The sequence below is a fragment of the Artibeus jamaicensis genome, unplaced genomic scaffold (assembly GCF_021234435.1).
Source record: "Artibeus jamaicensis isolate MK-2021 breed Jamaican fruit bat unplaced genomic scaffold, CSHL_Jam_final contig_384, whole genome shotgun sequence".
NCBI lineage: Eukaryota > Metazoa > Chordata > Mammalia > Chiroptera > Phyllostomidae > Artibeus > Artibeus jamaicensis.
Window position 1 is genome coordinate 12,146,304 of NW_026521810.1, and position 16,863 is coordinate 12,163,166.

General features: G+C 42.1%; 1 protein-coding gene across 3 annotated transcripts in view; it reads left to right on the forward strand.

Annotated features, from left to right (window-relative positions):
- TMEM87B (transmembrane protein 87B) overlaps positions 1-16,863 on the forward strand; it is a 55,508-nt gene that overhangs the window by 22,593 nt on the left and 16,052 nt on the right. For 2 of the 3 annotated variants that reach the window (XM_053664549.1, XM_053664550.1), the window contains exons 10-16: positions 2,374-2,467; positions 5,900-5,970; positions 12,139-12,248; positions 12,330-12,388; positions 13,864-13,967; positions 15,335-15,408; positions 16,401-16,474. In XM_053664549.1, coding sequence (XP_053520524.1) covers positions 2,374-2,467; positions 5,900-5,970; positions 12,139-12,248; positions 12,330-12,388; positions 13,864-13,967; positions 15,335-15,408; positions 16,401-16,474 — 586 coding nt within the window. Of the gene's footprint in view, positions 1-2,373; positions 2,468-5,899; positions 5,971-10,251; positions 10,324-12,138; positions 12,249-12,329; positions 12,389-13,863; positions 13,968-15,334; positions 15,409-16,400; positions 16,475-16,863 lie in introns of all 3 variants that reach the window. The other variant, XM_053664548.1, reaches the window with a different exon arrangement.

The window sequence follows — 16,863 nt, forward strand, 5'->3', positions numbered from 1 at the left end:
TCAGGCCGGCTCGCTGGACGACCTGCTCCGTCTTCTCACTGTGGCCCCAGGTTCCTCCTCTCCTCCCTTAGCTCCCCGAGCTCTTGCTTCCCGTTTCCTCCGCACGTCATCCATTCCCTGTGCACTCAGGATCCTTGTGGCTGATCCTTCAAGTAACCCAATCTCACCTCATCACCTCTGCTCTCTTCACCTTTATCTCACCTCAGATAAGACGCTAGGCCATTTTCTAGGCTTTATTACTCGGCACAATTGCACCCTCTTCTTTATCACTGTTTCAGGTAATTCACTTTGTAGCTGCCACCACCTCTTTCCCGTTCACCTTCTCTGATCCGTTAGCTCATTACCCTCAGATCCCGGTGTGGCCTTCACGTGCTCACCTCTCCTTCAGCATACAGTCCTGATGCAGCGGGGACTCTTGCGAACACCTGGGGCCCTTCGCCTGGTTTCCCTGCCTCCGCCCTTGTCTCCTGTCATTCTGTTCAGACAGCAGCAGCTAAGGTGATCCTTTTGAAGTGTAACTCAGATCTCCTTACTTTTCTGCTCCATCAAACCAAAGCTCCTTCTGGGGCTTTTCTGATGGCTGACCTCCTCTCTTGCCTTCTCCCTTTTGAACGCTGCCCCGTCCTCTGACGGTCTTGGTGTTGCTGTTCCTTGAACACAAAACACTCCCGAGCAGTGGAGGCCTCTTCTGCAGACCTGAGCCTGCTCTACCCCCCACTTCTGTCAGCCCCCGCTCCTCTGTCGTCTCCCCAGGAAGAGAGCCCTGCCAGGATTCGACTGCGGTGCGCGGTCCACGCCCTCCGTCCCAGAGCCCCCGTCCTCTCACAGGACACTCCGCGTGTACATAGTAGTCGTCGCCCTCCCCACGGGTGCATGAGTGGAGCAGGCGTTCTGCCCGTTTTGTTCCTGTGTACCGTGAAGCCGCAGGGCTGCCCCAGCACAGAGCAGGCGTTCAGTGAATGGCACCGAATGCACACATGTGTGCGTTAGAGCTCAGGGTGGGTGTGTATAGGAAGATTTCAGCCAGGAGACCTTCTTTTCATTGGACTTTTATTGAGATTCCTCCTCAGATGCTTTGCTTTGGGGCTGGGGGTTTGATACGGTATATGGAACACAAGACCCTCGTGTGGCATCTCATGCCCCTCACGGCTCTGGTTATGAACACCAGGTGCTTGGGTGTGGGTGTGCCGCGGCGAGGGCACAGCCTTGGGGAGCACATCCCTTCACCGCGGCCTGTGGTTTCAGCTCTCACAGAGGGGGGCGGTAACGCTTCTGGCTGTTTCGGGTCCAGTTAGATGGCTGTGGGTCAGAGTTCAGGTGAACCGAATTAGGTAACTGGTCTGAAATGTGAGCTATAGATACTAGTTTAACTTTTACTTACATTCTAAAAAATATTTTATTTATTTATTTTTAGAGAGAGGGGAAGGGAAGGAGAAAGAGAGGGAGAGAAACATCAATGTGTGGTTGCCTCTCATGTGTCCCCTACTGGGGACCTGGCCTGCAACCCAGGCATGTGCCCTGACTGGGAATCGAACCAGCGACCCTTTGCTTCACAGGCCTGTGCTCAATCCACTGAACTACACCAGCCAGGGCATTTTTACTTACATTTTTGTTTTAAAATGACAACCTTAAGTATTTTTTCAAAATCACTTTTTTCTTCTAATTAATTCTGAGAAGAGGATTGTTGAGCTAAAATGTATGTGCAGTAAATTCGGACTTCATGATTTCAGTTCAGTTTTCACATTGTTAATTGCAGAAGTCACCCTCTTTGCATTTTCCCCACTCATTTATATTTTTGAAGACTCAAAACTGTTATTTTGATACCTTTGAAATTAAAGAATAGAAACTCAATCCTTAGCCATCTGGTTTTGAGTGTTGAGAGAAGGAAGGTAATGGAATTTGGTCTCTTCATATCCCTGCTCTTTCTCTGCCCAAGTCATAAATCAGCAGATTTTTGCTAATAAAAGAGACCCCAGAATTGTTTTTTAATTCATGTTAGTAAGCAAGTTAAATTGTTGTTTCTGCCAGCGGCAGTCAGCAGTTGGCCCTTAGCTCCCCGGGTTCTTCGGCCTGCTCTGACGTCCCACGAACCTGTACCTGGGCTGTGTCATAGTGTGGGCCACAGCCTGGCATTTCCGCAGTAAAACCCTCTGTTGCTTCCAGTGCCAGGGAGGAGGCCCATTTTCTCGGCCTGTGGCTGCCTGGTTCCCGGGAAATGTGTTTCCTAAAATAAAGCACCTCAGGGTGGGAGCAGAGTGACCTGATTAGGCGGTGGCTTCCCTGGCATTGGATTGGAGCCAGTGACTGTTCAGATGCATCTCATTTACTGTGCTTCTTTTTTTCTTATTTTCTGCTTTCTCTTCCCACTTCCAGACCTCGCTTAGGGACAGTCATGCACCGGGTGATCGGACTGGGGCTTTTCTACTTCATCTTCGCGGTGGTCGAAGGCGTGATGAGAGTCATCGGGGTAAAAACTACATCATTCCATTATCATCTCTTTTGTTGTTGATGACAAATATGACTATATATCTCCTAAGATGAATTTTTAAAGGCAGGAAATTGATGCAAAAGGCCCAATTTGAGCTTTATTTCCTATGGGATCTTTTTCTTCTTAATACTTTCGGGAAGTAAAAGGCAAGGCCGAGCACTTCCTAAGATGATGTGGTTGAGTGTGAAGGAAGCACCTGCCGTCAGCCCAGGACCTGGCTGAATCTCAGAGATGTTCATAGTTAACCCTGTTGGTTGTTTAGTCTGCACACATTCATTCCTTCCTTACCCTTAACTTAAACGTGTATCAAGTTAGGAGCAAGTCAGTTGTGCTCTTAACACATGGAAACACTATATCTTACTCTTAAGTCTCACTTGGCTGTCAGTTTTCTCCAACCCTGTGGATGCAGTGTTCTGGGGGTTCTGGCAGAGCCCAGTGTGTGAGGGAACAGGAGCAGGCATTCGAGGACAGTGACCGGTGCTATGGCAGCAGTGCTTTCCCCCCTCGAGAAGGGCGGGACCTCAGAGTTTTAGCTGGCAGTTTTTCTGAATAATGTAATTGACGACTGAGTGATTAAGAACTTACTATTTTTTACTTGATTTAAAGAACATTGTAACTTTTGCCTCCAGCGTCTTGGCTTAGATCTTTAAATCAGATGACTGTGCAGAGCAGTTCATCTGTATATTGCCTGTCAGTCCACACTACATGTCTGCTCTGTCCCCTGAAGCAGGACACTTGTCCCACAGTGTTAAAAAGCCTCATTCTTCTTCCTGTTGTCTCAGTGCGCTTACATTCTGTACTAGATGCACCTGCTGCTTTTGTCTCTGACTCTTGAAAGGGGTACCGTATTTTGCCATGTATAATGTCTACTTTTGCCCAGATCTTTGAGGGAAAAGTAAAGTTGCACATGATGCATGGGTAGTACTAGTTTCTATCTATAGAAATGATTCTAATTTTTTAATTTATGCTTATGCATTGAAAGTGTAACTCTAGAAAGCAATAGCAATATCTGTATGCAAAATAATACCCTGGAATACGATAATTGGTTTTGGGGAACTTACGACAAACTTGCAACAAAAACAGTTTCAGCCAGTGATTCAAAAAATGAAACAGAGCAACGTATTGTTATCCACAGAGTGAGACAGATGATGCCGATTGTCATCCACTGGATAAGACAGGTGATGCCGACTTTATTACCGTGGGGTGAGCAGTCCAGCTTTTCTCTTCATACACTTCAGGTGGGAGAAATTATTGGCAAAATCCCTTGGAAAATGTAGGAACTGTTTTCATACACTGCAAGTCTTAGGCTAAAAGTTATTAAATATGCTAAAAAGCATGGCAGCAGGGCTACAGAGAGACGCTTTGGACCTCCTCCCACAGGGAGTGTCATCAGAATGTGAGGCAACAGGAAGAAAAGCTCCTTCAGATGCCAAGACAGAAGAAGGCAATGCCAGGGAAACCTCCAAAGTGGCCAGAGGTGGGGCAGGAGGCAAAGACCAGGATTTGGGAGCAGCATCAAACTGGGATCTCTGTTTCAACCAAGAAGATAGAAAAAGGAGGTAAAAGGATTGCCCAAGAAAAAAACATTGATGATCTCTCAGGGACACCTACATGGTGCTTTATAAAGAGAGAAGTTTTGAGCATGAGGACACGAATGAAACTTGCCTCCAAACCTCCAGCAGCCTATGAGAATCAAGTTTCGGAATTTCCTTCTTAGGTGACCAGTCTTCGAAAGACTCGCAACTTTGAGCTGTCCCAGGTCGCCAGTATGCATGAGGTCCCACTCACATTTGGTGTGCATCCAACAGAACTGTGGACATCAAAGGAGCAAAGACTGGCTGTTAAAACGAGTGGTCAGAAGAAGAAACATTTCACTGTTGTTTTAGCCTATTGTGCAGATGGGACAAAGCTATCAACTATGGTGTCTTTAAAAGAAGAACATTTCTGAAAGAAAAGATCCCAAGTGGAGTTATTGTCCATGTGCATGAAAAAGGATGGATGAATGAAGAAGGCATGAAAATCTGGTTTAACAAATTCTTGTCACTTAGGCCTGGAAAATTACTTAAAAAACTGGCTTTGCTTATTTTTGATCACTTCAAAGCCCATGTTACACAAAGTGCAAAAGCAATCTCAGCGAACTTGAAAACCCAACTTGCAGTGATACCTGGTGGGCTAACCAGGCAACTACAACCTCTTGGTGTGTCAGTAAACAGCCCTGTAAGGTCCTCGTGAAGAAAGAGTGGATGTTGTGGTTGCAGTCGGCTGGTAATGATTTGAAGCCTACAGTCAGGGTCAAGAAAGCATCTCATCATCCAGGTTTGTTATTAGGTCTCAAGATTTGGAACTGTGTCAAGAAGGAAGTGGTCGTGAAATCATTTTAAAAGTGCAGCATCAGCAATGCTGTACATGGAACTGAAGAAGTTTACCGGGATGAGGAAAGTGACTCTTCAGAAGACACCAATAATGTAGAAATTGAAGAAGATGATACCTCTGATATTGACAGTGATGAAGAGTTCTTGGTCTTCTATGATGCATAAATATAAATTGGTTACCAGTATATAACATTTCTTGTATTTTGTATCTATCCTTGTGTTTTGTAATTATCTGTGACATAAAATTTGTTTTACTATAATATGTTCAAAAATAAATGCTAACATTCCTTTATAACACAAAAAACTAGCATCTAAATATAAATAAATTAAAATTGAATTAAAAAATAAAAACGAAAGACTTTTTTCCTGAAAGTTTGGGCCAAAAATGTGGGTGCACATTATACAAAGCAAAATACAGTATTTATTTTTATCTTTACATAATAATGAAAAACTCTGCATTTGCATGTCACTCACAGGAAGCTAATATCTACAGAAAAAAAACAGAAAAGATAAATATTTCATATATAGATGTAGTGTATACATTGTATTTCCTTAAAATTTTACATCATCAGCATTGTAGGTGGATGTTTTACATACACTTCTCTGTCAGCTCTTAAGTAAGTGGCTAATAACCTATGGTTTGTTTTTCCGCTCCACCCGGTTACTTTTGCTTGTTTTACTTTTCCCACGTCCTTTGCATGCAGTAGGAAAGAGGAGGGTGCACTAGTAGCTGATTCACTAGCAGCTGTGGCTGTGGGTCTGGCGTGGAGGGGGGAGGTCCACACACGTGCCCTGGTGGGGCTGGGTCCTGGCGCCTGTTACGTGCCATTCAGAGTTCAGTTTGACCTTGTCCCCAAACAGGCTGTTGACAGACCAGATCATGTTTATGTGCTGAAGACAATTCTGTGAGGAAGTAAAAGTATTTTATATGGCCTTTGTAAAGCAATGCTGTGAGCTGAATTGTTTTTCTTCATCAGATAATTCCTGTAATATAATGAAATTTCAACTTTCAGCCTTTTTTCCCATTTTTATCTTTCAGGGTTCTAACCATTTAGCTGTTCTTTTTGGTGACATAATTTTAGCAATTATCGACTCCGTTTTTGTGTGGTTCATATCCTTTACAGTGTAGTGTCCTTCTAAAATAGTTTATTATAGCACTAAAATCATATTACTTTTATTTGTAATAATAATAGAAATACAGTTTTGCATTATTATTACCTCGACATAGCAATTATTTGAAAGTGAAAAAGTAACAACTCCCCAAATGAAGAATATGTTTGTTTTTCTCTGTGCAGTTCAGCAAACTTAAGTACTTACTATGTGCCCTGTGCCGAGGAGGAAACACGCTACTAGAAGGAACATGGAAATAATTGTCTCCATTGTAGAGGGTTGTTTTGCAGACAGAGGGAAGAGAAAAGACAATTCTAATGTGAAATCAGGAACGACTTCATAGAGTTGGTGACATTTAAATTGAGACTGGGAGGACACATAGGGGTCAGAAGGAAGAGAGTTGAGAATCAGGGAAGAAGCATTCTGGGAAGGCATGAAGTGTAGGGACGGTGGTAGGATGCCCCAGGCTGGCAGCCTGTAGGGGAACGTGTGGGAGAGTCAAGGAAGGTGCGGCCAGCGGGAAGGAAAGAGTGACTTGCTCAGGGGTTTAAGAGTTTCCGCTGAAGGTAGGAAGTAGAGGAAGTTGAAGCTGCACAGGTGAAAAACACGGGATCTCTGTGAGAAAGAATTCAGTAATGACATAAGAAGATGACTTGGAAAAGGAGAGACTGCATACGGAAAGTCTACTAAGCCATCTATAGTGGTCCAAGGAAGACATGGTGAGGGTTAGAAATATTGCAGAGGAAGTGAAGAAGAAGTTGCACATGGCAGACTTGCTAGAAAACGTGGCAGAAGAAGCAGACAAGTCTCCAGAGAAGTCTCACAGGTCTCATTTGGGTGGCTGGAGGCAGCATTGCTATTATCGAGGCAGTGACCTTGGAGAAGGGACTGTAGCGGATGAGGTTTGAGCTGCTGGGGAATTAGTGTGAGGAAGAGTCAACTGGTGGTGAAGGTTGGAGGTCATCTTTGTACAGGAGAAGGTTGCGGCCATGATAGTGGCCCAAGGAGAACATGTAGACCGGCGAGAGGAGAGGAGCCAGGTGGCCTGGTGCACAGATCATTCATGGAAGGAGCACAAGGGTGAAGGGAGGTAGGAGGACCAGGAATTGTCACGGAGTGGAGGTAGGGAGAGCTTCGGTAAGAGGGAGTGGTCAGCAGTGGCCAGTGCGGCAGAGGAATTCCCAAGGCACCCCAGCTTCCGTCACTGAAGAGGTCGCAGTGGGACAGTGGGAGAGCAGGTTTGGCGAAGGTGGGGGGCAGAAATCATAGGACAGCAGAAGTTTTAGGGCAGCGTGGGCTGATCCTTGAGGACCCCTCACTGAGTCCAGGGTCCCCAGTGTGTTTTTCTGCCTGTTGGGGCCTCTCATGGAAATGGGAGGGATTCTAGAGAAACTGTGACCTGGGAGAGCAGAAGGGAGGGTTCTGCAGATCCCAGAATAGTATTTTCATTTATTTCTTCTACATTTGTGTTCTCTCTGAAACTTTCCTATAGATGGGTTTTATTTGTATTGTTTAAAAGGTTTTTATTTATTTAATTTTTCGGAGAGAGAGGAAGGATGGGAGAGAAACATCAATATGCAAGAGAAACCTTGATTGGCTGGCATTGCATGGCCCCCTGGCTCACTAGCTCGGTATGTGCCCCAACTGGGAAGTGAACCAGCAACTCTTCGGTTCACAGGCCTGCATTCAATCCACCGAGTCACACCAGCAAGGGCAGGTTTTACTTTTACCAAGGTTTCTTGTTTCCATTGTCTTTGCTACTTGTATTTTAGCTTTTAACATTGAATGTTCTTTTTGCTTTCCTTGCACTTTTTTCATTTTCTCATCTTTGTCTCTCAGGGGAAGGACGAGAGGGCTTGACTCTACCTGCCTGTGTCCTTTCTCAGCAAGGAAGCGGCTGCGCCAGCAAACGTGGCGCTAAGGCTTTTCTGAGTGCCTTGTGGACGGTTTTTCTAAGCCAGGTCACCTATTCTTTAATGTCCCTTTGTGGATTCTCAGTTTGCTTCCAAGTGACAACAAAACGGAACCTTTAAACATGTTATCCTTATTCTCTAAAGCAGTAGTCCTCAGCCTTGCTGGGGTCCTGGGATCAGACACACCTTTGAAAGTGTGAGGAAGCCCAGAGCGTCTCTGCACAGATCGTAGACAATGCTTCCCACCCACGCAGGCATTTACCTGCAGTGGGGCATTTAAAAACCTCCCGCATGAGTTTGTGGATCCCCTCGTGTCTAGGGGTGTCCAGCTAAGACATAATACTTGATTTAAAGAGTTGCGTCTGAGGGAACTTGAGTGAAAAGCATATTCTGCTTCTGTCCAGGGTTTAGAATCCAAGTTTATGAATAAAATTAGATAAATCTGATCTTCTCAGAGAGTGCTATAAACATATTACTCTAGTAATTTTCATATTTCCTGCATTAAAACACATTTGAAGATGTTTGGTTGTTAGAAAGGTGAAGTCCGTTCCTAGTTCTACACATGAACCGTGTTCGGGCCGAGGGCCGCAGGGCCTGTTCTGAGCGGTGCATCAGGACAGGGGTGCTCACGGGCCCTGGGAGGGGGGCAGGACCGCAGCTCTCGTGCTCTGAGTGCATCTGGATGTGAGTGAGGGCAGTTTCTCTCCTTTGTGGGCTGCATTGGCTTTAATCTGTTCCAATACAGAAGGAGCCAGGTTGGGGTGGGAAAATCGGAAAACAAGGTAAAATAGTAAGGAACAATATTAACTATTAACACAGTTTTAAAATAGTAAGGAACAATATTAACTATTAACACAGTTTTAAAATAGTAAGGAACAATATTAACTATTAACACAGTTTTAAAGATTGTGTTTATTTAGTTTTAGAGAACAGGGAAGGGATGGAGAAAAAGAGGGAGAGAAACATCAATCAGTTGCTTCCCACACATGCCCCAACTGGGGACTGAACCCACAACCTAGTCATGTGCCCTGAGTGGGAATTGAACCTGCAGCATTTCACCTTGGGAGATGACACCCAGCCAACTGAGCCACATCCATCAGGGCTGATTATTAATTATTTTTTTAATTTTGTATTGTTTAATTATAGTTGTCCCTATTTCCACCCCATTACTCTCACCTGCCCTGCTCACTCCCATCTCTCACCTTCAACCCTCTCCCCTCCCCCATCAACTTTGTCCACGGGTCCTTTATACATGTTCCTGACAACCCTTACCCTTCCTTCCCCTGTTATTCCCCCTCTCTCCTTCCCCTCCCCAGTTACTATCTGTTTGTTTTTTATTTCCATGTCTCTAGTTCTGTTTTGCTCACTTGTTTATTTTGATGATCAGGTTCCACTTAAAGTTGAGATCATATGGTATTTGTCTTTTCTTGCCTGACTTATTTCACTTAGCATAATGCTTTCCAGTTTCATCCATGCTGTCTCGAAGGGTAGGAGCTCCTTTCTTTCTGCTGCATAGTATTCCATTGTGTAAAGGTACCATAGTTTTTTGATCCACTCATTTACTGATGGGCACTTAGGCTGTTTCCAGCTCTTGGCTATTGTAAATAGCACTGCTATGAACATTGGGGTGCATTAGTTCTTTTGAATTGGTGTTTCAGAATTCTTAGGGTATAATCCCAGAAATGGAATTGGTTATTAATATTTTTAAAAGATTTTATTTATTTCTTTCTAGAGAGAGGGGAAGGGAAGGAGAAAGAGTGGGAGAGAAACATTAATGTGTGGTTGCCTCTCACATGCCCCTAACTGGGGACTCTGCCTGCAACCCAGGCATGTGCCCTGACTGGGGAATCAAACCAGTGACCCTCTAGTTCACAGGCCCATGCTCAACCCTCTGAGTTGCACCAGCCAGAACTGATTATCAGTATTTTTAATAAAGATGTTTGGGATAAAAGTCATGAAGAAATCCAGAAATTAAAGTTATTTTCATTAGTGTTTCATGGTGAGAGAAGGAAATTTAGTATCTGTTTCTGCTTACAACTGAATTCCTAGTGCTTGCTTTTGGATTGCTATTAGGTAATTTCCATTACTGCAGCGAAAATCGCTTTCTCTGTACAAAAGAGAGTGGGTTTCCTAAATGACACAAATGATGAGCAAAGAAGCAGGACTCCCTGGAGAAGTGAGTGCTCTCATAAGGACCTGTGCTTCCTTTGCTTTTGGTGAGCGTAACTGCGGCTAGTCCTGTGCAAATCTACTTCTAAATGATAACAGAAATAGCCTAAAAATTTAAAGCACAGCCTTTCTCATGAACCCCCTTCCCTTTTTTTTGCTTGCTTTATTTTATTTTTTATTTTTTGCTGTTTTGCTGCAGGCAAATGACTCTGATCTTGTGCTTCTGGCCAGCCTCCCTCTGTCTCTTCTTGACTCTGCCTTGTGCTGGTGGATATCCTTTCCTACGGCAGCAGGGGCCTGTGGACACTCATGCAGGACGGTGGGCCATCTGCTTTCCTAACCACTTCTAAGTTTTCCTTGCATTAGCAGTGTCTTGGTAAGTGCAGGCTTAGGCAGTTCTGAATTTGCTTTTGATCTTTTTATTCTTTGGCTTTTAAAAACACTTTTGAATTTTTATTTATTTTTTAATATTTTTTTTTAGATTTTACTTATTTTTAGAGAGAGGGGAAGGGAAGGGAGGGAGAGAAGGAGAGAAACATCAACCGGTTGCTTCTTATGGGCCTGGTGACCTGGCCCGCAACCCAGGCATGTGCCCTGACTGGGAATCAAACTGGCAACCTTTCAGTCTGCAGGCTGGTGCTCAATCCACTGAGCCACACCAGCTAGGGCACTTTCGAATTTTTAATTGACGCCAGATTTTTAACACAGAAAATTGGTTTTCATCAAGAATTTCTAAAAAGTATTTGTCTTGGTAATGTTTGAGGAATATATAGCACACTTGCATTTTTGTAAATTCTGACAGTAGCCTTCATTGGTTGGATTGTGTTATCTTAGACATTGATCTTTTACAGCATTTTACTCATTCAGAAAAGTTGAAAAGCAGCTTTGGTAGTTTTAGGTACTAAGAAGTTTTTGAATAGCATTTGGAATTTCAAATAGGAGGCATAAACGGGAAATTTTCCCCTTGCATTCTTTTGCTCCGCTGTGTAAATTCCGTGTGTGGTTCACGAACAAAGCTTGGTGCTATGCGCCAGAAGGAGCAACTCCCACGGACAGACGGAGCTCTGGCGCGGCCCAGGCTTGCTGCGGAGGAGCCAGTGGAGAAGTCCCTTCTCACTTCTTCATACTTGACAGTAGTGAACTTCACCGGAGCCTGTGCTCCTGGAGAACCACTGTGGTAAGGGAAAACCCCTTTTGCCTCCTGGGAAAAAGCTTACTACAGAGAACCTCCTTCTGTAGAACTTAGTGGGACTCCCCAAGCCCCCAGTTTACCTGTGACAAGGCCAGGCTCAGACCTATGTACCCACTGACCCATCTGGACCACACTAAGCTCTCTCCTCCTAGGTTCCTGAGCTCTCATTTACCCAAGCTCATGGAAAGGCCCTGCCAGAGTCTGCAGACCTCAGGAGAGCCACTCCCTGACTGATTGCCCCTCATTCCACCCACTTCCCCACACCTAAGCTTTCTAGTCCTGTTTCCTCCTCCCTGTGAAAGCCCTTTCCTGTGTGACGGTTGGGACTTCGAAAGATCTTACAGTTAGAACATTCTCCCTTTCGCAATCACCTTTTGAATGAAGTCTCTCCTTATTTAAATTCAGATTTGTTTTATTTGACATATTTCAATTTTAATTGATAAAAGAGAATTGATAGGTTGTTCCAATTTCTTAGTTAGGATCATGAAAAGATAGAGTAGATGAGAAGAAAACAAAGAGACAGAAAAGCCCAAGCCCTGTGGGAAATCACGGTGCGACCTGCGCAGCGCCTGGCCTGAGGGGCAGGCAGGTCCCGCGGCCCCGTCCTGTGGTTTGGGGGCTCAGCATGGAATAGCGCGTCGTGGGGCTTCCTCCGTGTGTGATTTCCACAGAGTTTATCTAGTCAGAGAGCAGCAGGCTATAAAGTAAAATCTGTAATAAATCAGTATCATGATTATACAGTATTGGCTCAAGTGAAGTTTTCTGTGTTTTTATTAGTGTTAAGTTAGTGGAACTATATTTGCAGTACCAGCTTTGGAAATGTAGAAGATTCTTATTTTGATTTTGATTTTAACTGTTTATTACTATTTAAAATGTTTTTCCTTAACTTTTTCACATTTTTATAAGTTTAGCACAAACTATGAAGACTCTGAGGCTAAGGAAGAACATGGTGAAATTTTCTTTATATAGGCACTTTACAAATACTCTGATCTTTGCGGTTCTGGGTAAGTGTCGACCTTTTCTTATTGTAGTAAATTATTTCAGGATGACTTTTCCTTCAAATGTGACTTTTTGGTGTGTTTCAGCTTCTGTAGTGTTTATGGTGTGGACAACTAAGACATTTAGATTTGCAAAATGTCGATCAGTAAGTATAATCTATTAAAATGGTTTTCATTTTTAATTATACTATTTTGTTTTGTGTCATTTTAAAGAATTTAGTTTGTCTTTGTAAATTAAAGTACTTCTAGAGGAGATTTTCTGCTTCCCTTGAATTATTTTATGTAGAATTATAAAAACTGTTGTTGCCCCTTCAATGAATCTGAAAAGCTTCTCCCAAATCTGCTTTTCCAGTTTCGCTCTTTTCTCAACTTCCAAAGCAGATTTTGAGAGATGATTCTCTACTGTATATTTTAAGGTAACAGGAAATCCTTTTCTTCCTGCAAACCGTGAACTTGGGCTGTTCTATATCTAACGGGACTGTAAGCCACAGATTCGCAAGTAAGAAGATCTATTTCTTAGCCTGAAACTCTAACAGACCCTCTTTTCGGGTCATCTTGATTAGGAGCTCATCTTTACTTCTGTGTGAACGGCTGTGAATAGCCCCCTGAAGGTCCTGGACCTCTGTTGTCTTAGGGATGAGTTAATGAGATAAGACACTGACTTTTTAGAATTCTTTTTTCTCCTTCCTGCACCTCAGTATTTTTTGCTTGGAGTCCTAAGGATATCTTTTGGATTTTTATTTTTGTTTTCTAAATCTTTCTGTTAACCCAAAATGTTTATGGAAGGGAATGTTTATAATGTGAAACAGCCCTTTAGAAACATTTCAAGCATATATGATAAAATCTCTTGTCTCACTAAAAGCAGAACAACCTACTGCAAAAAGTACTGCATTGATATTTTTGCATCATGGACACTAATGTCAGAAATACAGCAGGCCCTCTTTATCTGAGGGGAGCACATCCCAAGACCCCCCAGTGGACACCTGAAACTGGATAGTACCAAACTCTATATATACACTATGTTTTCTTCTATACATATATACCTGTGATAAAGTTTAATTTATAAATCAGGCACAGTAAGAGCTTAACAACAATATCTAATAATATAATAGGACAATTATATGTAATAATGTGAACATGATCTTCTCTTAAAATTTGTTTCGAATTGTTTATTTCTGGACTTTATATTTTTTGGACTACAGTTGACCACAGATAATGAAAACCATAGAAAGCAAAGGGGCAGCTAAGAGGGGACTATGCACCCATTCTCAGCTTGATTCTAATTCCGCTGTTAACCCGCCCCGTGTCTGTTCTCATGTAGAAAATAGATTAAATGATCTCTGAAGTACCTTTAGCTCTTACTCTTTCTATGGTACTACACCATAAAAGGATTTTATTCATCTGATTGGCTATGAAGCTGAAGTAAGCATTGATGTTGATTTTAGAAAGATTAACATTTCTTAGTTTTTATGTTTCTTTTAAAACTGTACTTATTATTTGGAAGACTTAACTGATTGGAAAAAATTCATTAGTGCTTGTGATTGTACACTATTTGAATTAGAAATCTGTGTATTTATGTTTATCAGAAAATTAACTTTTTGTGTTTGAATTGTCCTTATAGGACTGGATGGAAAGTTGGGTTGATGGTGCGTTTTGGAGCTTCCTTTTTTCACTTATCCTCATTGTAATAATGTTTTTGTGGAGACCGTCAGCAAATAATCAAAGGTACCTAACATAGGAGAAGTCAAGTTTGGCAAGCATTTGTTGATCGCCTGCTACACTTTACAACACGTTTATAGAGACTGTGGGGAGTACTGTTTATAGCGTACTCCATGCTTGTCGGGGGGGTACAGTCAAGCAGGGAGGCACCCAGAGCAGATGCAAAACGGTGAAATCAGAGCTGTGTAAAGGGAGTCCAGGCGGCTCACAGAGGTGGGGTAAGGACGACTCCAAAAGGCAGCTTTTATGTTTCACCTTAAGGAAAGGGGCAGGGCAGTAAGAGACAGGGCTGGGGAAGACCGGAAGTACACTTCTGGAGTAGGAGGGAAATGAGGTATGCTTTGGAGGTCATCGAGGCCTGCAGTGTGCTTAATGCTACTTACTCTGGGACCACAATCAAGAAGAGCATGAATGCTAAGTTCAGAAGATTGTGCTTTAGACAACATGCGACGGGGAGCCCCACCTTCCTCGTCTCATTCCTCTTCCCCAAGAAAAACACTATGAGGGGAAAATATACAAGTGTGTACCAGTCATACAAGAATAATAATACATGCATACATGCATGTATATACTACTCTGCACCTTGTTGGAACGTACCCACATCATCCCATGTAGATCTTCCACATTACTTTTTTCTTTTTTTCTTTAAATCTCACCTGAGGATATGTTTATTGACCTCAGAGAGAGAAGAAAGGTTCGGGGGGAGAGAGAAAGAAACATAGATGTGAGGGAGAAACATGAGTCGGTTGCCTTCTGTGCACACCGCGACTGGGGATGGCACCCACGGCCTTTTTGGTATACAGGACAATGCTTCAGCCAGCGGAGCCACCTGGCCAGGGCTTCATGGCTATATGGCATTCCATTTTATGAAGGTAGCATAATTTATTAAGCAGTTCCTGAGTATTAGACACTTTGTTTTTAGGGTTTTTTTCCTGCTATTACTATCAGCAGTGCTTTCTGACTGCTATTGGACCTAGTAAATGTGGCTTAGTCATGTGCTTTATTTTCACCTATCGGATTAGCAGTTTCTTTTTTGTGAGGGCATGAGTTAAAAGGTGTGGGGAGGGAGGCAGACCCTACCTGGAGAGGAGCACAGCAGGCAGGCAGGCCCCTCCCTGAACATGACGTGTTGCAGAACTGCTCTCCAGACAGATCCCACTTGTTTCTGCTCTTGCCAGCAGGGCTGGGGGCACTTAGGTTCACTGTTCTTCACAATAACCTTTCTATTTGAGCATAAAATAATTAAATTTTATTTTAATTTATGAAAAACTCAAAGTTTTAGATTTGCTTCTGTGCAGTGACCCTTTTAGCCATAATTGAAAATTGAACAACCTTAAACACACTGGTAGAACAACTTTTTGTTTATGACATAGGTATGCCTTCATGCCCTTAATAGATGACTCTGATGATGAAGTTGAAGAATTTACAGTAACATCGGAAAATTTAAGTGAGTGAGATGTTTCTTATCGAATGACCATGTGTATATTATAACAAAGAATTATTGTACCTTTACCTGTGATGCTCAAGGTCAGATACTTTTTTCTTATAAAATATTTTTAAACTATATCTGTGGAAGCCTCTATTATGCTAGATACTCATAAGAAGAGAAGTCAGTAATGAAATATTCAAGATTATTAATGTAATTTGAGCTTTTTGTTACTGGCTTGCTCTGAGTATTGAGGTAGGCACACTGATTTTCACAAGCGTGGTTTGGTATATATTCATCTTGGTGATTAATCAATTTCTTTCAGTCACCTCTTCTTGCTCTTTAAAATTAGACACATCTGTAATTTCCTGGTCATACCCAAAGCATTTCTTATTATGTTTTTAGTGCTAATTTCATCTTTCTATTAGTTTCTACAAAGCATTTTATCATTTTGTTAATTTCACCATAGTTATTATGTTATTATTTATTACAGTTATTAGTTATTACAGTTATTATTTCACTGTAATCAGTTATCGGAGGGCCTGCTAGAACACAGTGCAGCACCTCTCAGAGGAAGGTGAGAGAACCCAGAGCCTGTGCGGTCACTGCCAGTGCCCAGCGCCCAGCGTGCGGTAACAGCGGTAACAGAGTAGCAGATGTGGGACTGGAAACCGTCACCCGTAGTTAGCGGAACATCCAGTTAGCAGAGAACTGGAGGTGGCACAGATACTACATTTAGGAGGAAAGAACTTTAGAAATAAGTATTACAAATGTATTAAAGAATCTACAGGGATAGATTGGTGAAGACCAGGTAAATTTCAGGAGACATGGAAACTTTTTTAAAAAAAGAGAAGGAGCAGAACGAGGAGAAGGAAGGAGAACCAAATAGAAATACTATTAACACTTCTTTTCAAAACATATATTATTCCTTGTGGACTTATTAAATATGAGGCCATGGAGGAAAATATTTTATAATTTTAATATATTTATCTCTATAATATTTCTTATTGTAGCTGAAGGAATAAAATTAAGAACTTCAAAAACCATTTCCAATGGAACAGCCAAACCCGCTACTTCTGATAACTTTGTGAGTAATGTACATATTTAATAGTCTTGGTCTTTAATAATTCAGAAATTTATGTATCAGACTGAATGCTGAGAGCCAAAAATTAATGCAAATCAATATTCTTGCATTTTTCTACTGTATAGGTCTACTCTTTGTATTTTTTTTCTCTTCAGGACAAAAACAACTGGGCATCCCACTAAAACCAAGAATACAAAATTAAAAATCTAAATTTTTGTTTGCCTCTTTAAGAAAATACTGGCATAATTTCTTTGTGGCATAAGTGACAATTTCTTAGGATATATAGAATTTTAAAATGACATGCATTTGATTTTAAATACTTAAATTTTATATATATTCTATTTTTAAATTCCATTTTCAAGTAATATTAAACAATATGTAAATATGTAATA